This window comes from Trachurus trachurus, assembly GCF_905171665.1.
Source record: "Trachurus trachurus genome assembly, chromosome: 17".
Classification (NCBI taxonomy): Eukaryota; Metazoa; Chordata; class Actinopteri; order Carangiformes; family Carangidae; genus Trachurus; species Trachurus trachurus.
In genome coordinates this window covers 27353328-27377525 of record NC_139900.1, presented here as the reverse complement: position 1 = coordinate 27377525, position 24198 = coordinate 27353328, and the positions used below count along the sequence as shown (strand labels likewise).

Genomic DNA, 24198 nt, shown 5'->3' with positions numbered 1-24198 from the left:
TACTTATTATTGCATTCAAATAATTTCATACACTGTTATCAACTTGATACACTGTGGGTCACCTGCCCTCAAACTGAACAGTTTTCTGGGGCCATTTTTAAATAGTCAGCATGCTTAAAGATCAATAATTACAATTCATATTTACACATCTTTGCTTAATTATTACTCTTATAAAAAATAAAATCTCTGTATGTACAAAACTTGCATATGGTACACTTCATGTCCAACAAAAATGAATGATTGAATGGACTTCAAATGCTGCTTGTACAATCAAACAAAAACACACAAATATTAGGATATAAACTTATATGTGCACACTCTCCACAACCTCCAATAGTTACATCATTCTCCTGGGCGATGAATAAATTAAGAATCTGAATTACACTATACATTTTCTTTGAGAGTGAGCTTAAGTGTCTGTGTGTGCGTGTGTGTGCGTGCAATTGTCTCTTAGATGTCATTGTTGGGGCAGTGTGTCGGGGTGGGGGTGTAGACTGGGATGGTGATGTCACTGATCTCCTGCACCCTCACGGGTCTGGGTGGGGTGACCAGGACGTAGTCGTACTCTCGGTGCAGGACCTTCTCGTACACGCTCTGCAGCCCCGTGGTTTTGGGGATGTGGGCCTGGTAGTAGTTGTCCCTGCGGTGGGGGTCCCGGGGCAGCGAGGCCGTCTTGGAGAGGCTGTTGAAGGAGGAGAGGGTGGGGGCCGGAGAGGGGGCCGCGTTGGCTCGGACGGCCGTGGGGCTCCAGCAGCGGTCAGAGTGACCCAGGACTTTACACTCACTGGTGCACGCCCACAGACCTACAGGTGGAGAGAGGAGGGGGGCGGGGTTAGACTCAAACTCAGAGTCAAACTGACACAGGTGTTGGTAACACTTTACTTGAATAGGAATTCATAAGATTGACATAACACTGTCATAACCATGACATAACAGCTGTCGTAAACATCAATGAATACTTATGACAGCTGTCGTTAAGTGTCATTCGGTAAGTTATGTCACTTTTAATGCAAAGTTGACATTGTTTGAGATGTTTTTGTTCTGACAACTTGACAAAGACAATTTAAACTGTCATAGCAGACCTAATTGCCAAACTTTAAAAATTATGTCAAGTTCTCATAACAAGGACATCTCAAATAATGTCAACTTTGCATCAAAAGTGTCATAACTTACTGAATGGCACTTAACGACAGCTGTCATAAGTATTCATTGATGTTTATGACAGCTGTTATGTCATGGTTATGACAGTGTTATGTCAATCTTATGAATACCTATTCAAGTAAAGTGTTACCCAGGTGTTCATATCCAGGTGCTGTCAAAGTGCTTGGTCTTTACCATTCTGTCCCCCCATGGGAGGAACCACTGCTCCATCCTTCTTCAGCCCAGTGTCCCCACTGACGTCACTGTCGCTGTCATTGAAGTCGCTGTCCCCCTTGCCACTGTCTTTGCCGCTGAAGGCCGGGTCCCGGGCGGAGATGGTGGTGTAGGAGTTTCCCTTCCAGATGGTGATGGGCCTCACAGCCTCCTTCCCGTTCCCGTAGCCAGGCAGAGTGGAGTAGCCCTGCAGGAGGAGAGAGGACAAACAACACAGGTTAATGAGCTGCTGGATGAACATGTCACAGCTAGTGCTGACAGCTGTATGCCACCCCCCACCCCCTCCCCACTCTCTACAAAGCACAGTGTCCCAAAGGTGCGCCTCACCTCGTGTTTATTCCCTCGGGGCTTGTTGTTGCTGTCTGAGTCATACACGCAGGGCACCTCGCTGCCGTCCTCCGAGGCCGAGCACATGTCGCTGCCCCCGGGGTGAGCCGAGCTGAACCCGCTGGGCTGGAAGCCGCTGGGCTGGCTGCTGTACGAGTGTCCGTCAAACCCGGCCTCGCCCCCGGTCGCGTGGAGGGGCAGCAGCGGGTTGTCCGCCACGTGGCTCCTGCCCCGCTCCAGCGTGCCCTTCTCCCCGTACGAGTCGCTGTCTTCTCCGCCTTTGTCCTGCTGCTTGCGCCGGTTGCAGGTGGTGGCGATGAGGATGATGGCGAGCAGCAGGAGCGTGCAGCTCCCCGCGAGGACTACGATAATCACCACGGACAGGTCCCACTGCGCGTGCACCTCGTCCCCGCCGCCGCTCGGCTGGTACACGGTCCTGTCGCTGGGCGGGGAGCCCGCGATGATGAGGAAGTGGAGCGTGGCCGTGGAGGTGAGCGCGGGCCTCCCGTTGTCGCTCACCGTCACGGTCACGCTGAGAGTCTCGTCCACGTCGTGGCTCAGCACCTGGTTCAGGTAGATCTCCCCCGTGGCTTTGTTCACGGAGAACACGGAGGGCTCGCCGGTGGCCAGTCCGTAGGACAGATCAGAGTTCACGCCCTCGTCCGCGTCGCGCGCCTCCACGCGGGTGATGACGTAGCCGCTCGGTGCGTCCCGGGGCAGCAGGACCTCGGCGGAGCCGTTGTTGAGCGCGGGCTGCGTGATGAGCGGCGCGTTGTCGTTCTGGTCCACGACCCTCACGTAGACGTTGGCGCTGCCGGACAGAGGCGGAGAGCCGCCGTCGCTGGCCGTGATGCGCAGCTCCAGCTGCTTCATCACCTCGTAGTTGAAGCTGCGCAGCGCGTAGAGCGAGCCGCTGGCCGGGTCCAGGGACACGAAGGTGGAGATGGGAGAGCCCATGAAGTAGGTGTCCGCCAGTTTGTAGCTGACCTTCCCGTTTGACCCCATGTCCATGTCGCGCGCCACCACGGTGGTGATGTACGCACCGGGCGCGTTGTTCTCCACCACCGACACCTCGTACACGGGCTTACTGAACACCGGAGCGTTGTCGTTCTCGTCGGTCAGCCTGATGGTGTACTGGGTGATGGTCCTGAAGGGGGGCGAGCCCAGGTCCTCCGCCACCACTGTCAGGTTGTACTCGGGGATCTTCTCCCGGTCCAGCGGGTTGGTGCTGACTATCATGAAGCTGTCCTCGTAGGCCTGCTGCAGTCTGAAGTGGTCGTGTCCGTACAGAGTGCAGTGCACCTGTCCGTTGGCGCCGGAGTCTCTGTCCGAGGTGCTGACCAGAGCCACGAAGCTCTCTCTGGCCGCCGCCTCGGTGATGTACGCTATCCCGGCTGTGATAGACGTCATGGGGGTGATCGAGATCTCCGGTGCGTTGTCGTTAACATCCTGCACCTGCACTACTATTTTACAGATGGCCGGGCTCGGGTTCGGACCCAGGTCGGTGGCCTGGACGTCAAACTCGTACGTGTTCTTACTTTCAAAGTCGATCGGGCTCTCCAGGGTGAGCCGCCCGGTCTTCCTGTCCACTCTGAAGAGTTGCCGTATTTCTGAGGGCACCTGGTTACCGAACCCGTAGACCACCTCGCCGTTCAGCCCCTCGTCCGGGTCCTCGGCGTTCAGGTCCAGCAGGAGCGAGCCCACCGGCGCGTCCTCGGGCAGGTCCACGGAGAAGCTGTTCCTGTCGAACACCGGGCTGTTGTCGTTGTAGTCTTTCACCTTGACGTTTATGCGCGTGGTTCCGGTGCGGGACGGGTTGCCGCCGTCCATGGCCACGAGCTCCAGCGCGTAAGAAGCCTGCGTCTCCCGGTCCAGCTCCTTCATCAGCACCAGCTCCGCATATTTAACCCCGTCGGCCCTGCTGAGCACGTCGATGGAAAAGTGGCTGTTGACGGAGATCTGGTAGCTTTGGATGTAGTTCACCCCGACGTCCTCGTCCACGGCGAAGTCCAGCGGGATCCGCGTGCCCACCGCCGTGTTCTCGGAGATCTCGAGACTCGACTCTTTCCGGGGAAACTCGGGGGAGTTGTCGTTGATGTCCTTGACCTCCACCTCGACGTGGATGAGTTTAAACTGCTCTTTGGAGAAACTGACCACGTCGAAAGCGATGAGGCAGTGCAGGGTGTGTTTGCAGACGCGCTCTCTGTCTATCCTCTCTCCTATGCTCAGCTGCCCGTCGCTCTCCCTCAGACGGATGAAAGAGGAGTTGAACTGTTTCATCATCCTGAAATTGGTCCTGGAGCCTCCCGACGAGGAGATGTCCTTGGCCAAGTTTCCAATCACTGTCCCTGGCGCGTCTTCCTCAAACGTCTGATATTTCACCGTCTTTCCCTGTGTGACAGCAGAAAGGCTCAGCACAGAGACGCACACGAGCACCGACAGCCCGTTCCACCCTGTTTCTCCCATCTTGACACCTTCACTCCAAAATAAATCTGAGATTCAGCAAAGTGTCCGAAATGAGTCCAGTTTAAAGTTTGAACAAAACCACACCTAGGGGGAAAAAAACAAGTTCTTCTCGGCTCCTGTCGACTCTTGTTGTTGTTTTGTTTTTTATTATAATAAAGCCTGTAATAAATATTCCATATGTCTTTCAATGCGCGCTCTGGATGCGCTCCGCTCTCTCTCTACTGGAGGTGTGCTGCTCTCAGCGCAAGAGGGCTGCAGTGTCTGCAGGAGGGTTTATACGGCGAGGCATGCAAATGAGCCGCACTGTGACCAATCCGGGCTTTGAGAGGGAAAAAAAGGGGGACTTCTGAAAGACCTCTAAACCCTGTTTAGAGATTCCTGGACTGTGCGGAGAAACTTGGCACTCGATATGTGGGCTAAACGCGGGGCTTGATTTAATACTGCTATAGTTTCCGTTGCTTGTTTATGTTCCTCGGGCAGTTAAATGAGTCTGCGCACCGACACACGGGGGGAAGCACAGAGATGCGCAGTGTCCCTGAGATAGAGGACAAAGCATTTGAATAGGAGTGTCTGTTCGGGATGCTTTCCCCTATAGGCGCATAGTGTATAGAGATTTATGCTCAAACACGGGCTGCTTGGATCCCCACGCGCGTGTCCCGTGTAACCCACCCGGGTAAAAGTATAGTCACGGGCGCGGGCTCAACTGTCAGTGACCTCTCCCCCTCTGATAGGAGAATATGGGTGATGCAACAAGATGAGGTGTTTTGTCCTTTTCCTCCAAGCCTACGGTGCCTTGATCCACTCAGACAAACAGATAACATTTCATATAATGCACTCTGATAGAGACATAATGCTGAGGCAGCTAAGCGTGCTGAATAATTGCAGTGCCATGAGATTCCAAAAAAAAAGTGGTGTAACTGGTGGTAATATCGTCACATTGGTTCTCGTTTTATTCTCATTAATAAATTCCATAAATTTGCTCTGTCTTCTATTATTCATCCCCCCAGTGTGTTGTATTCCAGTAATTGTTTGCCTATCAGATCATATCTGAGGCAAGAAAAAGGACTAGACCCACTTAAACATTGATTTTATTCTAATTCGGTCTCGGCTCAGATCGGCTCACGAGATGTCTTGTGCGCGCGCGAGAGAGAGAGAGGGGATTTTTTAATTAAAGCCAGTGTAACGGCCCGGTTTAACATGCGACTCTCCTTGGCCTCGGCTGACAGAACAAGAGGCGCAGGTGAAGACGATAGCTATACACGCGTGCACACTCATCTGCACGCGCGCGCGCGCGCGCGCACACACACACACACACACACACACACACACACACACACACACACACACACACACACACACACACACACACACACACACACATACACACAGCCTTCCACGAACCCGTTACAAATGGGATTTGGCTGTAAACGCAGGGGGGATTTATCGGGATTTCAATAGTGAGATTATATCAAAGGCGTATGAAGCCCTCGTTAGTAGCGGCGGGATAATGGCATGGCAGGGTCTCCCTTTACAGCCGTCCATGCCGGTATTGTGGCCTCTGAGCCGGTCTGTGGGGACCCTAACCCCCGCTGCCTCCATGCAGCCCTCTGCCTAACTGCAGCATAATGAGCCACAGCCACATGCAGCTTTTGTATCACCCCCCACCCCACCTCACCCCACCGCCCTCACCCCTTCCACAGGCCTGCCCCCGGTCCCGGCCACGACTCCTTTCATTACAGGGAGATGGGAGATGAATTGCCCCGGACATCAGGGTCTCTCCTATTAAAATACATTTAGAGAACGAGCGGGGCCCCGTCACGGCTCTTTAAGAGATTTTCTCATTCTTCCCATTGGACTCTCTCTCCCTCTCTCTCTCTTTCTTTGCCTCTCCTCCTTCCTCACCTCCCACCCCCTCCTCACACGCACACAAGCAGCTTTTTTTTTTCTTTCAGGGGCAACACTTGCCTTGCAGTAGAGGCTAATATCAGTTGGCATGTTCTATAAAGAACCCATCTGCCACAGAAAGTCAAATAGGAGACACCTGAATGGACAACACCCAGTCAAGCAGCTTGCATAGTTAGACACAGTCAGGCCTGTCCTGAAGCATAAGTAGACATCACTCTGTGATTAAACTACAGCATCAGCTTTTATAGAAACACTTTCCAATCATCCTTCTATAGAGTGTATAAACTGTAAGTAATAGGCGTATAAATGGTTAATAATTAATTGACTAATAGGCTACTTTATAGATCAGTGAGCTGCAGCTTAATCCATTAATGAGAAGACATTTTGGGTTGCCAGGTTGTGGAAAGTCCCTGTTAACTGACCGGATCACTATGCTGATCTTTTTTGGGAGAGGAATAGAGGCTCTTCAGAGACCGACTTTATACTTTATATATTTATTTACATTTGACTGCAGCTTTAACAAAGCTAATACTGACATCAAACTTTCTATTGCCATATGGTTCCTGATGGTGCGCTGTGCCACATGCAGAGAATCACAGTCCTGCCTCTGTATCAGGATGTTATTAATGTGCACAACATTAGGAGGTCCGTCAAGATGTTAAGGTTTAAACTCAGATACATTATTAAACAAGTCACTTTGACATCATTGTGGAAATGAGTTTTGTTTCCTTTGTACCACAAGAGGAGTGATACAAGAAAGCATTTCATTTATTGATGTCTTTCAAATTAAAGATGCAGGGAACTGAGTTGAAATAAGTCTCTTACCTTCTGGATATTAACAGTGACTGAGCCTTTAATAATGCAGCCCAACATTCAGATAGAAAGGTCAATAACAGCAATGGTATCCATAATATAAGATGCAACTGATTGGCGTGTTGGAGTTGCAAGTGTCTGATCCTAAAGATGTTTCATTCACCACAGGGCTGAGTGGGGGAGTGGGTATCTGTGTATCCACATGTGTTCACTGTGGGGCCGTTGTTTTTTTGTTTTTTTTTATTCCTCCGTGAGAGAATCATCCTGCTCCGTCTCGTCTCTTTGTGTGTTCACAGTACACAGGACTGCGCTCAGCATTCTCTCACACACAGAAAGACAAGAGCAATCAAAAGCAAATTACACTGTGCTGAGTCTCGCCTCGCGGATTAAAATCCCTGCACGTGCGTGTGCGCGTGCATTGGAAAGATATAGAAAGGCAGGGTGGTGTGGGGTATGGGGGGGCTTTTTCTTTTCTTGCAGTGTCGGACAGACTTTTGCATCCTTATCCCCCCCCAGAAAAAGAAAAACCGTCACTTGAAGCACACACACACACAGACACACACACAGACACACCTCAGAAAATAATTCTCTCACGTGACCACCGTGTCAATCTCGCCCGTCTGCACGCGAGTTCAACAATAGCAGAATTAGAGTGAGTCTCCAAAATCCCTTCTATTCTTCACGGGACATATTAGCATTTTCTTTAACATATATAAATATATCTTTAGAGGAGCGCCCTCTCCTCGCCCCCTCCACCCTCCCTCCTGTCTTTTCTTCTGCATTGTGCTCCCATTTGCTCTAGTGATCGCCGGGTATTCGGGGTCTGAAGCTGGTCGCCTGATCCCTGCCTCTTGTTGGGGCTTAACTCATTGAGATGGAAATAGGCGATTTGGTGTCTTTTGTCCAGCAGATAAGCGGCGGAGGGAGAAAGTGGGGAGAGAGAGCAGGAGGGTGAGAAAGGGGAGATGTGTAGTCTCGTGTGTGTGTGAGGGGATGGGGGAGAGGAGTCTCTTAGATAATCGATCAGAGCGCTGAACCCCCCCACTTCACCTCCCTCCCCCTCCCCTTCCCCTCTCAGCTAACCTTTGCTTAACTCGCGTGCCATCACAAGCACAGAGCCCTAATTGGTTCCCAGCACTAATTATCCAATTATCGCCTCTGCACCAGAGAAGCTCACTCCGGGGCTCGTCTGGGTAATGGCCTCATCCTCTACACTATTGATGAAAATGATTAGGAGTGAATGCGCCCATCAGCGCCAGAGTGCAACACTTGAGAAAGTTGTGTCGCGGCCTCTGTGTGTAGGGGTCTTAAAGACAAGGTGGCTCTTTACTGACACATGCGCTCATTCAGCTCCTATTATCCCTAAACAACCATTGATTGAATTGGATTGAATACATGATAAAGTGGTGCGCTCTCTAATTAAGGCTCTTTTGTATGTGTGGCCCGAACATGGGAAGAAAAAATATAAAGGCAGTAGATTAAAGCTTCGAGTCTGACATGCTCAGATCACAGCAGCTCACTGTGAAACATCTACTTTTATAGAAGATGCAATAAGTGACATAATTAAAACTTATCAAACACGCTACTAAATGACACAGTAAATATGCTCTAAGGAAAATAACGGCGCTGGATTCAGTGGGCATGTCTGCACGCTGCTTTGCATTCTGATTGTGCCAAGAGGCGACCAGTAGTCTGCAGCGCTGCAACAGGCAGTGGAGTGCATGTGAGCCTCTGAATAGAGCAGCAGGCACGGACTGGCACCAGAATGCGGCCAGATTGATAACGTCCAGTTACATTAAACATGTATTCTCCTGTCTCCATCTCTTTTTCTCTTAGTTAACTTCTGCTCCGACCCATCACCTTCCAGCCCATCTGTCGCTGATAGCTGCAACACTTTGAATAAATTCCTCCCGACAAACAAAACGGTTAACATCTCATGAATACAGCTTTTTTACACCACACACTGATTGTGGGGGAACTTTAGGGCCAGTGCAGTAACTAGTGCAAAGAAATCTGTCCGACGACACTCCCTCTTTGCTTCCACTTCATTACCAGTATTGTGCTCGGGAGCGCGCAATCTGTGCGGCCGTCTCCGCCAAGCCCGGCCAGCTTTCTAATGAGTTTCCGATGATGATTTAAAGGCTCGCACGGACCTTTCCTCCCTCAAAAAAAACTCCGCCCACCTCCCATCTCATTCTTCCTTTCACCGCTTTTGAATCTCAACTGCTTTTGTCTCGAGCTGTTTCCATCACTGCTCTCTGGCTGGAGCGGGATTCAGGGGAGGTCAGCGAGAGCGCACATAAAGATTCACACATCGGGCCTGAATAAAGGAACCATATATAAGGAGAGTTGCATGGGACCAAGTTTGGCCCCTCGCTCCGGTGTGGAAAAATGTGGGGGGAAAGAATTTAGACTCTTAATTGTGTCTGGTCTGCAGGATGTTTAGTGAATACAAGTGTCTCCAAATGCCTCATCTTCCCATTTTAAAGATAAACAGGAACTTAAAGTTAGTGTGACGCCTACAAATGTGTATGATCACAAATGTTGAATTATTATATTTTATGTGTTTTCTGGGTGAAAAGATGAGCCAATTTAATGTGTTTTTCTAAAGAGAGTGTCAGAGTGTAGGTCTCTAATTCCACCACAAGAGGGAGTATCCCCGTGTGTGAGCGCTTGTTGTGGCTGCGTCGGACTGACGTTCTTCAGACAGCTACCAGCCTGCCATGGAGAACGCACGGAATGACTTCTGTCTCTTCTTTTCCTGTGAAAACAGGTTAGTAAAGTGTGTTAAACGACCACAACTCAGGTATAAGTACGGTTAAAAGCCTGTCGAATGTATAAATTAAGTTTGTGATGTAGAAATCGTGATGTGGACGGTGAGAAGTGTAAAAGAGAAAGTAGCTCCGTTTCTGCCATAGAAAACAACAACACAAAATGGCGATGTGCCGATGTTTTCGCTCAGTTTGTAGGGCTCCTGGGCATTTACTTTCATTTTCTTTTGTGAGTGACTGTGTATTTGAATTGCAATAGGAACCGAATTAAGAATGAAGTGTAATATGGGTTCTGTGAAGGTGAATTTATGTGTTTTATGTGAATGTTCATGCTAATGTACTGAGTCAAGTTAAAAGAGCACGCCGACACGGTGCTAGTATTGTTGTTTACGTGTGTAGATGTGTTCATACGGGCAGTAGTATAGTAGAGTCTGATTCAGAGTGTTAAAAACACAAGTAAAACATGATTCAGAGTGTTAAAAACACAAGTAAACATGATTCTTTTGGTTAAAAACAGTAGAAATGTAACTTTGAGTACACAAATGTGTTTTGTGATTTCACTCCGTGTTGGAATGTGATACAGTTTATTGAGTTTAGACAACTTATGGAGTATGTTTAGTGAATGAAATAATTCAGTGAAGAGCTGAGAATGTACAGAAAAATAGTAAAATTCTGTTTAATAAAGACAGCTACCAGCCTGCCATGGAGAACGCACGGAATGACTTCTGTCTCTTCTTTTCCTGTGAAAACAGGGCATTTTATCTTCTGTGACCAGGTGACTCAACCTGAGGCCTGTAACAGAATTTTGGAGGCACCGCTGGGATCAGCGTCATATGCGGGCGATGCTGATCCACTAACCCACGAACCCAAGGCAGACATCACAGGACCGGCGTGTTGGAGCGGCAGGTGTATGACTGAGGCAGCCACGGGACCACAGAGTGCGAGGGGATCCGCAGCTGGAGGAGTGCAGCACTGCTTGCTCAAGGTTACAGTACTGTGAAACACTGCTAACAAAAAGAGTACAACATGGAGGACGTTGAAAGAAAAGAACTAGTGTGGAAGATAAAGAAAAGTCTTCACTCATTGACAGCAGAGGAACTCTATGAACTGGTACAAGCCATCACACCAGTACCTGACCTGGATCCTGTAAGTGCAGTTAAGGACAATGAGGAGAGTTGTGTCGACTACATATGTACTTACCTTAATTGTAAAACACTGCTAGATCTAGAGGACCTGGGACTTTCTCATTTGTTGTGTTTAAGAGATGCGATTGCTGACGTCATTGCTAGGCGAGTTACTGAAGTCAGCCCACCTGTAGAATCAGAGGATGAGGTTGTTAGACTGACATCATCACCCTTACAGATCACAGAAACTCAGCAGAGTAACACAGAAAGTAATTCCGCTGACACACTTACTAGTGAGTCTGCAAATCCACAATCAACAGAGTATGGAGTGCTAATGGCTAACTATGAAGCTTTGGGCAAAAAGTTAACTGAGTTTAAAGCAACATCAGTTCAACATTCACCTACCTACATTACCAAGCAACTGCCACACTGTAGAGTAGAAAGCAGAGCCAATAGCTACCCTACAACAGATTCAGCACACAGTAAACCTGATAGCATGGTTTCCCTAAGAGACCTGTCATTCCTTCAGCGCAGGGAATTCAAAGTTCACGGGGGTCAGGTCGGGGACAGTACATCAGACATCAGCTATCATGGACTGTGTAAGCAAATTGATGAGGGACTGATGGCGAAGTACACAGAGAGTGAAATCATCCAAGGTGTCCTCCGCATCATCAAACCAGGACAATTTAAGGACATGCTGATTAACAAGGACGACTTAACCCTCAGTGAACTCAGAAGTTTTGTGCGGTCACACCTGAGTGAAAAGAGTGGAAGTGAGTTATTTCAGGAGTTAATGAGCACAAAACAACATGAACAGGAGAGTCCTCAACAGTTTCTATATCGGATGATAGGACTAAAACAGAAAGTCATGTTCGCTTCCAGACAAGATAGCATGGACATTGAGTATGAGCCCCGCACAGTTCAGAATGTGTTTCTGCGTACAATCCATCAGGGTCTCCTCCCCAAGTACAGTGACATTCGAAATGAACTCAAGCCCCTCCTCTCTGACTATGCTGTATCAGATGAAGCGCTGATAAGACAGGTGAATAAAGTATCCAGTGAAGAGAGTGAGCGACAGCGACGACTGGGATATAATCCCCGCCAAAAGGTAACACATGCTCACACTGCTCAAATTGAGACTGATCAGGACACTGAAAAAACAACAGACTCTAAAACAAAGAATAAAAATAAAGTGATAGAGGAACTGAGTGCAAAGGTTGATGCTCTGACCAAAGTAGTGGAAGCTCTCACAGCCACAAAGACTGCAGAACAATCCTGTCCGTGTGCCCACACTCAACCAAAGCCCAGACCGACAGCAAGGAAATATGGTTGCCCTACTTGTGTTGAAAAAGGTACAGACTCATGTAATCACTGTTTCATCTGTGGTGATGCAGGGCACCGGGCAGCAGGATGTCTTAAAAGGTGGAAAGCAAAGAGTCCAGGTCAGCCCTCCGCTGATGTCCACACCCTAAGCAGCAACAACCGCTCATCCATCATAAAGGCAGAGCCACAACCAGGACAAAAGACTCAGGTACAAACCAACTGCGTCAGTCCCTCACTCACGAGCCAAGAGACTGAAGCCCATGAAAAAGTGGCTCAGCTAGTGGGAAGGAAATGCAACATCAAATGCTACATCAATAACTACGCAATGGACTGTCTACTGGACACTGGTGCCCAAGTGAGTATCCTCGACCGCCAGTGGGTAAAGACTTACCTTCCTGACCACAAGCTGCGTCCACTGGCTGAACTGGTGGGACAAAAGACTCTCAGTGTGCTTGCTGTCAACGGTGAGCCCTTGCCATATGATGGTTGGATGGGAGTGATGGTGAGTCTCCCAAACAACAGTGACCCAAACCTAGTGATACAAGTACCCTTCCTGGTGAGTAGCATGGCCTTAGACCGCCCCCTGATTGGCTTCAATGTAGTCGAGCAACTGATTCTGGGAACAAAAGATGGTGCTGATCTCATGCCCACGCTTGTGAGCCTCATCCGTGGTGCAATGAACCTGCAAGATGATAAAGCCACTACATTAGTCAACTTCATCCAGACAAAACTCACCAGTGATAATGATGTAAATCAGAGTGTACTTAAAGTGGGACTATATGATGTAGTTATTCCAGCTGGTCAGGTTAAGCTTGTTAAGTGTAAAGTACCATCCACATTTGACACATCAAAGTCACTCGTGCTCTTTGAACCCAGTGAGAATAACCCCCAGTTGCAACAGCTTGATGTTGGTGACAGCCTAATAGAGATTTGTCATGAAAAAGCCCCTTATGTCAAAGTCCCCATAGGCAACCATACAAAACATGATGTAACTCTGTTCAGTAGAACTGTGCTAGGGAGCATTGAGTCAGTAGTTAAGATAGTGCAGACTGATGAGCTAGACACAGCTACACCTAGTGTTACTCAGGTAGCTAATGCTGATGAGCCTCCCCAAACTCAGCAAGACAGGAGTAGTGAGGGGGTTAGTGTGGTGGAAAAATGGGACCCACCAGTTGACATGAGCCACCTAAGTGAGAACCAGCAAGAGATTGTGAAGGAGATGTTACGAGAGGAGTCAGGAGCATTCGCACGAGACGACAATGACATGGGGTGTATAAAAAGCTTGGAGATGTCCATCACACTCAACGACAATACTCCCATTCAGAAATCATATGCCTCCATCCCAAAGCCCCTTTATAGGGAGGTAAAGGAGTATATTGAGGATCTTCTGGCAAAAGGGTGGGTTGTAAAATCTAAATCCCCTTACTCAGCACCTGTCGTCTGTGTGCGTAAGAAAGACGGAACGCTCAGACTCTGTATCGATTATCGTCTCCTTAACCAGCGCACTGTTCCAGATCGCCACCCCTTACCGAGAATCCAAGACCTCACAGACACTTTGGGTGGGTACAGTTGGTTTTCCATTTTAGATCAAGGGAAGGCGTATCACCAGGGGTTCATAGCCGAGGGATCGCGTCACCTCACAGCGTTCATTACCCCCTGGGGTCTATATGAGTGGGTACGCATACCCTTCGGGTTGACCAACGCGCCCGCTGCGTTTCAACGCAGCATGGAAGAAATGCTTGCCCCCCTTCGTGATGAGTGTTGTATCCCATATTTGGATGACATCCTGTGTTATGCCTGCACATTCGAGGAGCATGTGGAACGGCTGAGAAAGGTCCTGAGAGCCCTACAAGGTCACGGGGTCAAGCTCAGGCCCACAAAATGCGACCTGTTCAGACGAGAGGTCAGATATGTAGGTCGTTTGGTCTCGGCTGAGGGTGTGCGCATTGATCCGAAGGACTTGGAGGCAGTGTATGCTTTGAGGAAGGAAAAACCTGCTACTGTTGGAGATGTGAGGAGGATTGTTGGATTTTTGAGCTACTATCGTTCATATATTCAAGATTTCTCCAGACTGGCAAATCCCATCTATGAACTTTTGCAGCCAAAGAGAAACCAAGAGCAGTCTCAAGGGAGGTGTGGGGGACAGAAGGGAAAGGGTACGCAGCTGCCGTCCAAGACCCCAGTCCAGTGGACTGAGACCCACCAAGAGACACTGTGTAAGCTGATTGATATGCTGGCTAACCCCCCTGTTCTCGCCTATCCAGATTTCGAGTTGCCGTTCGTGCTCCACACGGATGCTTCTGATAAAGGGCTGGGAGCCGTCCTTTACCAGAGCCAGCGTGGTAAACTCCGGGTGATTGGATACGGCTCGAGGACCCTCACACCGGCTGAAAAGAATTACAGACTTCACTCAGGAAAACTGGAGTTCCTTGCCCTTAAGTGGGCCGTCTGCGAGAAATTTAGGGACTATTTGTTCTATGCGCCCCATTTTACCATCTTCACCGACAATAACCCTTTAACGTATGTGATGCGGACTGCTAAATTGAATGCTGTTGGGTTCCGGTGGGTGGGAGAACTGTCTGATTTTAGATTTGACATACGCTACAGACCCGGCAAATCAAATGTCGATGCAGACACACTGTCGAGAATTCCACTTGACATTAATACTTTTGTTTCTGAGTGTACAGAAGAGCTGCCTAGAGAGACGGTCTCTGCCGCATGGGAAGGCTGCAAGGCAGGCAAAGAGGGTGACATCGCCTGGGTTGCTGCCCTGGCTCTGTCGCAAAGTGACCAGGCTGAGTCAAGCAGCAGAGAACCCCTGCAACCCATTGACCTCACTGAACTGCAAAAGGGGCAGAGAACAGACCCAGTGATAGGTGAGATCCTAAAAATGAAAGACTCAAACCAAACTCTCACACAAGACATGAAACGGAATGTGACAGGCATGGTCAGGAAAATGATGCATGAATGGAGCAGACTTCACGTTGAGGACGGAATATTGTATCGTAAAACAACAGAGAGACGCCAGCTAGTCTTGCCTGCTAGTTTTAAGCCACTCGTCCTCAAACACTTACACGACGACATGGGACATGTCGGGGCTGAAAGGGTTCTCAGTTTGGCAAGGCAAAGGTTCTATTGGCCGTACATGAGGCGTGAGATCGAAGCTTATGTCACCAGACAGTGCCCATGTATCAAACAAAAGAAACCAGTGACTCAAATAAGAGCCCCAATGTCCAGCATCAGCACAAGCTCACCCATGGAGCTAGTTTCCATTGATTTTCTGCATTTAGAGCCTAGCAAGGGGGGCTACCAATACATTTTAGTAGTTGTAGACCACTTTACTAGATACGCTCAGGCCTACCCGACCCGCAATAAAGCTGGTAAAACAGCAGCAGAAAAGATTTTCAGTGACTATATCCCCAGATTCGGCTATCCCTCAAAGCTCCACCATGATCAGGGGCGCGAGTTTGAAAATGAACTCTTTCGAACTCTGCAACAAATGAGTGGGGTGGGACATTCACGCACAACCCCTTATCACCCACAGGGCAACCCGGCCGAGCGGTTTAACCGCACTGTGTTGCAAATGCTGCGGACCCTGGGTGAGAAGGAAAAGGAAAGATGGAAAGAGTATCTTCCCCAGATTGTTCATGCTTACAATAGCACACGTCATGAGGCAACTGGGTACTCACCTTTCTTTTTGCTTTTCGGTCGACACCCGCGTTTACCCATAGACCTGTTGTTCAGACTGACCACAGACAAGGAGCCTCAGACAACAAGGAGCTACGCTGAGAAGTGGGCAGAGCGTATGACAGAGGCATATCGGATAGCTTCAGAGAACAGCAAAAACTCAAGTGCACGTGGAAAAAAGTACTATGATAGACACACAAGAGGAGTAGTGCTGCAACCTGGAGACCGGGTGTTAGTGCGAAATCTGAGCCAAAGGGGTGGTCCTGGAAAATTGAGGGCATATTGGGAAAATGCTGTGTATGTTGTGACAGAACAAATCCGAGACCTTCCAGTCTACAAAGTGGTCTCAGAGAGGGACAGGAACAAGTCACGAGTCCTGCATCGTAACTTGTTACACCTCGTCAATGACTTACCTGTTGATCTGCCTGTAACAAAAGAGAAAGTGAAAACATCAGTAACCAGGAAGAACAGTAAAAAGCCTGTTGAACGAGAAAAAGAACGGCGACAGAGCAGTGAAACAAGTTCCGGTGATGATGATGATTCCACTTACTATGAACTAAGATACAACCTGAGAACTGGAAACAGTAAAAGTGTCATACCTACCTGTGAACCAACCTGTGTTTCCAAGAGGAATTCAGCTCCTGCTGAATCAAGTCGAACAGTCAGCTTTGGAAAACCTGTAAAAGACAGAGGATTAATACATGCAGACAAAACACCTGTAAAATCAACGAGAGAACAAAGAGAAACCGAACAAGAACAGTGTGATGAACAAAATGTCGATCCTGACAACAGTGCTGAAGGGGAGGAAAATGTGAGTGATGCAGAGTCGGAGGTCATCCAGGCACCTGGTACGGGGAGTGAAAGTGAAACTGTGCAGCCTGTTCCAGAGGAGACTGGTGCTGGACCCGGCCTGGCCCCTCAATCAGATGAGCAGACACTCAGAAGGTCCACTAGAGATAGACGACCAGCCGCACTCTTCACCTATAACAGTCTAGGTCAGCCCTCACTTCGGGCACAACCATCAGTCAGTAGTGCAGAAGTTTATGAGACACCACACATGACATTTTGGGGCATGCAGCCATACCCCCAGACACCTTACACTGTTCAGATGGCACACTGTACGGTACCCTACCTGTCACCGCCATATAATGCTTATTCAGGATTTTATAACATGCCTATCTACACTTATTAAGAGGTTGTTAAAGGGCAGCACTTTAAGTTTTGTCTATAAGAAGTGATATTTTGTAAATGAGTTAAAGGATAAGAGGAGTAAAATGCCAGGAGCCATTTTATTTTTTGTTGGGGAGTGTGTGACGCCTACAAATGTGTATGATCACAAATGTTGAATTATTATATTTTATGTGTTTTCTGGGTGAAAAGATGAGCCAATTTAATGTGTTTTTCTAAAGAGAGTGTCAGAGTGTAGGTCTCTAATTCCACCACAAGAGGGAGTATCCCCGTGTGTGAGCGCTTGTTGTGGCTGCGTCGGACTGACGTTCTTCAGACAGCTACCAGCCTGCCATGGAGAACGCACGGAATGACTTCTGTCTCTTCTTTTCCTGTGAAAACAGGTTAGTAAAGTGTGTTAAACGACCACAACTCAGGTATAAGTACGGTTAAAAGCCTGTCGAATGTATAAATTAAGTTTGTGATGTAGAAATCGTGATGTGGACGGTGAGAAGTGTAAAAGAGAAAGTAGCTCCGTTTCTGCCATAGAAAACAACAACACAAAATGGCGATGTGCCGATGTTTTCGCTCAGTTTGTAGGGCTCCTGGGCATTTACTTTCATTTTCTTTTGTGAGTGACTGTGTATTTGAATTGCAATAGGAACCGAATTAAGAATGAAGTGTAATATGGGTTCTGTGAAGGTGAATTTATGTGTTTTATGTGAATGTTCATGCTAATGTACTGAGTCAAGTTAAAAGAGCACGCCGACACGGTGCTAGTATTGTTGTTTACGTGTGTAGATGTGTTCATACGGGCAGTAGTATAGTAGAGTCTGATTCAGAGTGTTAAAAACACAAGTAAAACATGATTCAGAGTGTTAAAAACACAAGTAAACATGATTCTTTTGGTTAAAAACAGTAGAAATGTAACTTTGAGTACACAAATGTGTTTTGTGATTTCACTCCGTGTTGGAATGTGATACAGTTTATTGAGTTTAGACAACTTATGGAGTATGTTTAGTGAATGAAATAATTCAGTGAAGAGCTGAGAATGTACAGAAAAATAGTAAAATTCTGTTTAATAAAGACAGCTACCAGCCTGCCATGGAGAACGCACGGAATGACTTCTGTCTCTTCTTTTCCTGTGAAAACAGGGCATTTTATCTTCTGTGACCAGGTGACTCAACCTGAGGCCTGTAACATTAGCAGCAAGTTAATGAAAGGCTTGGGGGCTCTGTGCATGTGTGTGTGTGGGAGTGGGAGCACACCTGATGGTTGCACTCTGGCAGATTGTGTGTGCTTTGGATGAACAGATGGGGGTGGATGAGTTAAGAGAAGCATGGAGGGAGGGAATGGCAGACGTCTGGATATCACTCATGTGAAGTTATGTCTCCCCTTCTTCTCTCCCCGCGCATGGCCCTCCGTGTGCATTCAAAAGTAGGCATCAGCATGTTGATGAGCTGCATTTGATGTGCAAGAGTTGATGTAGCCAAAGCGCAGGTTGGTATAGCCATAAGTCTCTCTGATAATCCATCAATCAATGGGACATTGTCTGAGGCTTATATGGATCCATAGGGAGGAGTCTAACCGGCCAAATGGTTCACTTAACATCTTGGTGATGAGAAATTAGTAAACATGTAAACACAGCAGTAGCAGATGCATAGCGCAGCATTACTTCACAGAAAGAGATGGATACGCAGCTAAACTGTGAGCATTAGGCCGGTGTTTATGTAAGAGCATTAAAGTAACAGTGTAACTTCTGAACAGCTGCTCCAGAAACGGATCTGCTCTATCACACACTCACACCCGCACACAGTTATTTGGAGCTGACAAGTGTGAGACAGTCACTGGAAAATCAACACTGGATAAGCTGCATTCACACAGCTTTTTTTTTTTTATATAGCTGCGCGGCTCTGTGGCACTGTCGGTGTGTTGATTCACCATTTTGGTCCAGACTGAAATAAATTGGAGCAGACCACCATGATATGTAGAGATGGCAGACCTCCAGAGCTGCTGTGTTGCCCAGAGGATGAATCCTAATGAATGTGGTTATTTCCAGATTTCCTTCCAGCACTAACAGTAGGTTAAAGTCATCAATTACCCACTGAAACATCTACTGCATGGACCGGCCTAAAGTTTTGTACATTCATGGTCCAAAGAGTGAAGTGACTTTTTCATTAGTACCACCATGAGGTTGTTTGTGGTTGTGCAGTATAGATCGGCTGTACACACACAGTAACGTCCTAAATGTAACAAACAATGTGATATTGTGAGTTCAGCATCAAATGTTAATCTTATGTTAAAGGGATAGTTCAACATTTTGGCAAATTGGCCCATTGCCATAATCCCTATAGTCATATAGCAGTAGGTTCGTTACTTTTAATTGTCGGTGCAAGCTATTTTTAGAACGGCGGAGCAGAGCCGTGAGCTGCTCAGAGCTACGCTACGGAGGCTCATGGGATTTCTTGGTTTCCCTCATCAAACTCATCAAATACACAATCCAACAACTCCACAACGCTCTGGTGGACAAGTTGTGACCTGCAGATTCACCACGCTATGAGATAATAACAGAATGTTATGAGACAGAGTTGTTTTTGAGGAAAATGCAGAGACTGCTTGATGAAAAACTGCCCCCGACGGGAACACACATCAGTGGTTTTGCATGAATTTACCTCTAAAACAACTCTGTCTCATAACATTCCGTTATTATCTCATAGCGTGGTGAATCTGCAGGTCACAACTTGTCCACCAGAGCGTTGTGGAGTTGTTGGATTGTGTATTTGATGAGTTTGATGAGGGAAACCAAGAAATCCCAATAGCCTCCGTAGCGTAGCTCTGAGCAGCTCGCGGCTCTGCTCCGCCGATCTAAAAATAGCTTGCACCAACAATTAAAGGTAACAAACCTACTGCTATGACTATAGGGATTATGGCAATGGGCCAATTTGCCAAAATGTTGAACTATTTCTTTAACTCACTGACACCTATCATCACATCACCATAGCGACTGACTGTATCCTTCAGTCTGACCTGAGGACCACTTCTTCTCAGAGGACGTATTGTAACATCTTGGATTGCAAAGACAACAATTGCTGAAGCTCTTGTCCAACAACAGCCACCACCACTCACTCTTTAAAGGGTTCCTTATTTCTGAGCTTTCAACCACGTCTCTCATTGTCTTCGTTAAACAATGGCGTGTGGAGCCCTGATCACATGACACATTGTGCTTCATATTGTCTGAGTTCACTCTGCGTTGAACCACTTCACGGCTCATGTGTCAGCTCTCCATCATGACAGGGAGTGTGACCTGCCACATGTGTCGCTGCTCGGCTCCATTCTCTTCTTTATGCTGATATCAGTTGTGAAATGCTCCAATTATCAATTCCTCTTTGTAAGATCAAAGCATTTCATCTGCAGTCAAACAACAGTGTGGGCTTATATCATTTTATTTTTAATGATACATTTCATTATCGCAGATAAACTCCGCATCAGACTTCTTTGCCTCCAAATGATTCCCATCATGAATAAAAACATTTTGAGGCTTATTAGCTCTTTAACTTTAAGCAATAACCCACTAACCTACTTTATAGACTCTATGAGTCACACAAGACAATCACAGAGTGCATTAGCAGCCAAGGTGGAAGCGCTTCTTAAACTTGCCTATTTGAGAGGCAACAGAACTCCCACTCTCACTTACTTTGTAAATTCCTCTCTCTTATCTACTCTCCCACTCCTCTTCCACCTTACCTTTTCCTTTACCTCTCTTTAGTTCTCCACTTCTTCCCGCTGTTTCAAGTCCCTGCAGCGCTATTTGGAGCATGGCACCGAGCTACATTAATGTGACTAAAGAGGATTGTGCAGGTAACACAGGTCCAGCTGGTTGTAAACTCAGCAGTGCAGTTGCTCTCTCACTGAGCATTAAAGCTCCCCCCTGTTTATGGAGTCACCCTCCATAAACAATACTATATAATTCCCTTTGAACGTTACAGCACATGCCTCATATAACACAAAGCAAAATATGAGGGGACACCACACACACCCACACATGCAGCACACACACACACACAAACACACACACATTGTAGCGCACGTGCACAGTACATTATGTGATCAGTGTGTTCTCTCTGCATGTGGCGGCAAGACTTTGAAGGGAAGGCATTGTTGTCTCCTGGGAGTAAACAACCACTGAAGGCAACTAACTATATTCAACAAATAGTCCATATGCACCAAAAATGCCCCGCACCCAAAAAAAAAAAAAAAAAAAAAAAAGACGAAGAAGAAGCTATATCTTCACACTCACTATAGAGCTAATCAATATTTCAGCAGCCCAGCCTTGATTGTTCATGCAGGCCATGAAAGGGCTAATGAGGCGAAGCTGCAAAGACAATGTGCTCACCAAAGTAGGCTCTCTACTAAAGGACAAAATTATCTTTCAGATCTCCTGGATCAGTCACGCTCGGCCCAGGATGAGATGTTACAGAGCGAACCACTGGAGACCTTCAGCTGCATGACAGCGTGTGAGTAGGCATATCTGTCTGAGACGTGGTTCCCTCTGATCTGCTGTGTCAAAGTCCTCACGCCTCATATGCTGTTTGTTGTCAGCGCACTTTGAGTTGTACTTAATGTGGGAAACGTGACGCACAATTAAATGATGCTTGACGGGCTGACCCTGGAGTTATGAGGGTTTTTTTTTTTTTTTTCAGGAGCCATCAGAGTTTGAGTTCGTGGCTGGATTACTGAACGCTCCTACCATGCAGAGAGAGGGCCCAGGTGTCTGAGCAGCAACCAACTGTTCACATGCATTGTTGGTGAGTCGATCAAACAGGGGATACAAACACAAAGAGGCTACAACTACAAATACAAAGATATTCAACTAGTCACTCTGTGTTTCTTTTAGTTTGGGGATCTTGCCCATATGTCCAAAAAAGAAGGCCATAGTCATCCTTAGTTTACCTTATCGGTAACACTTTATTTGACGCCTATCTCTATAAAGCATTATAACATACTTATAATGAGGGTTAGGGTTATAATGCAGTTATATATATAGTTATAGTTATATAACTATAGTTCTAAACAGTTCGATTCCAGGCTCCTCCTGGCAACATGTCGAAGTGTCCTTGGGCAAGACACTGAACCCACACTTGCCCCCTGATGTGTCCAAATGTGAGTGTACGAATGTGTGTGAATGGTTAGATTCCCGCGCTGTGCCTGGCGCTGTATGAATGTGTGTGTGAAAGGGTGAATGTGACCAACAGTGTAAAGCGCTTTGAGTGGTCCAAGAGACTAGAAAAGCGCTACATAAGTCCATTTACCATTTACCATTTTATCATGACTTATAAGGTCAGGTATTATAATACATTATAATTGTTAGTAACTCGCTGACAATGCCCACATTGATAATGCATTATAAATATAGTTATAATGTGTTATAATTGTCTTATAAATGTGTATAACTATCATTATAAACACTCATAAATTATCATAAGGCTTTATAACAATAAGCATAACACATAGAGCACTTTATAATGGCTTATAAGATCAAGTATTATAAAAGAGGTATAATGTGTTATGCTTATTGTTATAAAGTCTTGTGATAATTTATGAGTTTTTATAATGATAGTTATACACATTTATAAGCCAATTATAACACATTATAACTATATTTATAATGCATTATCAACGTGGGCATTGTCAGCGAGTTACTAACAATTATAATGTATTATAATACCTGACCTTATAAGTCATGATAAAATGCTTTATAGTGTGTTATGATTATTGTTATAAAGCATTATGATCATTTATGAGTGTTTATAACTATAGTTATACAGTGCTATAACTGCATTATAACTCATTATAAGTATGGTTATAATACGTTATAGAGAGTCAAATAAAGTGTTAGCAAATTTAAAAAAAAAAAAAAAAAATGCACAAAAATGATTAGGTTGTTTGGAGACTAAAAGCTTCATTTGATTTTATATCCACCTTTTGACGTGGTATATGCACTTTCTACATACAGAGGAGGTTATTATTATTTAGTTATTTATGTATGCCCCCTACAACGACCACAAAGTGACCACACTGTGGTTATTGGCTGATTAGGTTTAGCCATGAAAATAACTTAAGGTTTAGGGGACACAGTGGTTTAGGTTAAATTATATTTAATTGGGAACCATTGTTGTCATGGTTAACAGCCTTGTACTTTTGTATAACTGTGTGTACTGGTGGCTCACATAACAAGTTTAAGTGGGAAATACTAGTAAATAAACTGAACCAATTTAACAGTTATTTTATTTTGACATCTGGGTGTTGCATCTCTTTCTAAGTCAAGAGAGAGCAAACACATACAACCCTGACTTTTTGTTTTGTTTTGTTTAAAAAAAAAAAAGGCTTCTGCTGACCTCACCACCAAAATAATTTTTGTGCAGTCCCTTAAACATGGGAGCTTTTTGATCCCAGAGCTGCACTGCACACAGGGAGACCCTTTAGACTCCACGCTCATGTTATGAAATGCTGTAATAGAAATCGTTATGGTTGCAGGACCAAGTGATAAAGTTATGAAAGGCTGTTAGCGTGGTACATTTTGGTTCTCCATTGCCATCAAAGCGAAAAAAACAAGCTATGTAAACAGAGATCCTTGCAGGCGCACAAACACACACAGCAGGCAACACCTAATTATCTTCGCTCACAATAAATGAGAAATAGTCAAATGAGTGTAAGGTCTAGGAAGCCTCTTCATAGATTGGAATATAAAAAGCAGAGGAAAACATCTTCACTCACAATTCCTCACAGACCCTCGACACAAAGCCAAATGTAGGCTATTTCATAAAACTACAACCCCGTGTCATCAAAGCCTTCCCTGCGGAGGCGTTATTCTTGATCGCTCCTCCTGTCTAAGCGCCCTATTTCTCCACATAGTCATCTTTGTTTGCAACACTTGTCTCGCGTCACTGAGAGGAAAAAGCCCGCGTTCGATTCATCTTAACAGTTTGTGTGTCACTGGAAAAAAAAAATGGGTGAAACTTTAAAAAATTCAGGCTTTGTTGCCAGAGAACAGAAGGCTGACAAAGTTTTATAGAGGCAGCCATGAAGTTCTGCCTCATTAGATAGAATAGCTGTTCTATATTCAGGGTCTCTGTGGGGCTAACAAACGCAATGAGTGGGCCAAACCCGGTTTGTTCCGCCAGAGCGAGGGCCTTTTTGTCTGTGTTTGGTGGGCGGGGCTGGCTGGGGTACAGGGGCCAAGC

General features: G+C 46.4%; 1 protein-coding gene across 1 annotated transcript; it reads right to left on the bottom strand.

Annotated features, from left to right (window-relative positions):
• Positions 1-450: 450 nt before the first annotated feature.
• On the bottom strand, positions 451-4167 carry LOC311000470 (protocadherin-8-like; the record flags this gene model as incomplete). The annotated part of the gene is made up of 3 exons (XM_083991193.1): positions 451-803; positions 1336-1561; positions 1702-4167. The coding sequence occupies 3 exons, from the start codon at positions 4165-4167 to the stop codon at positions 451-453; spliced, it is 3045 nt and encodes a 1014-aa protein (XP_083847319.1).
• Between the last annotated feature and the right edge of the window lie 20031 nt (positions 4168-24198).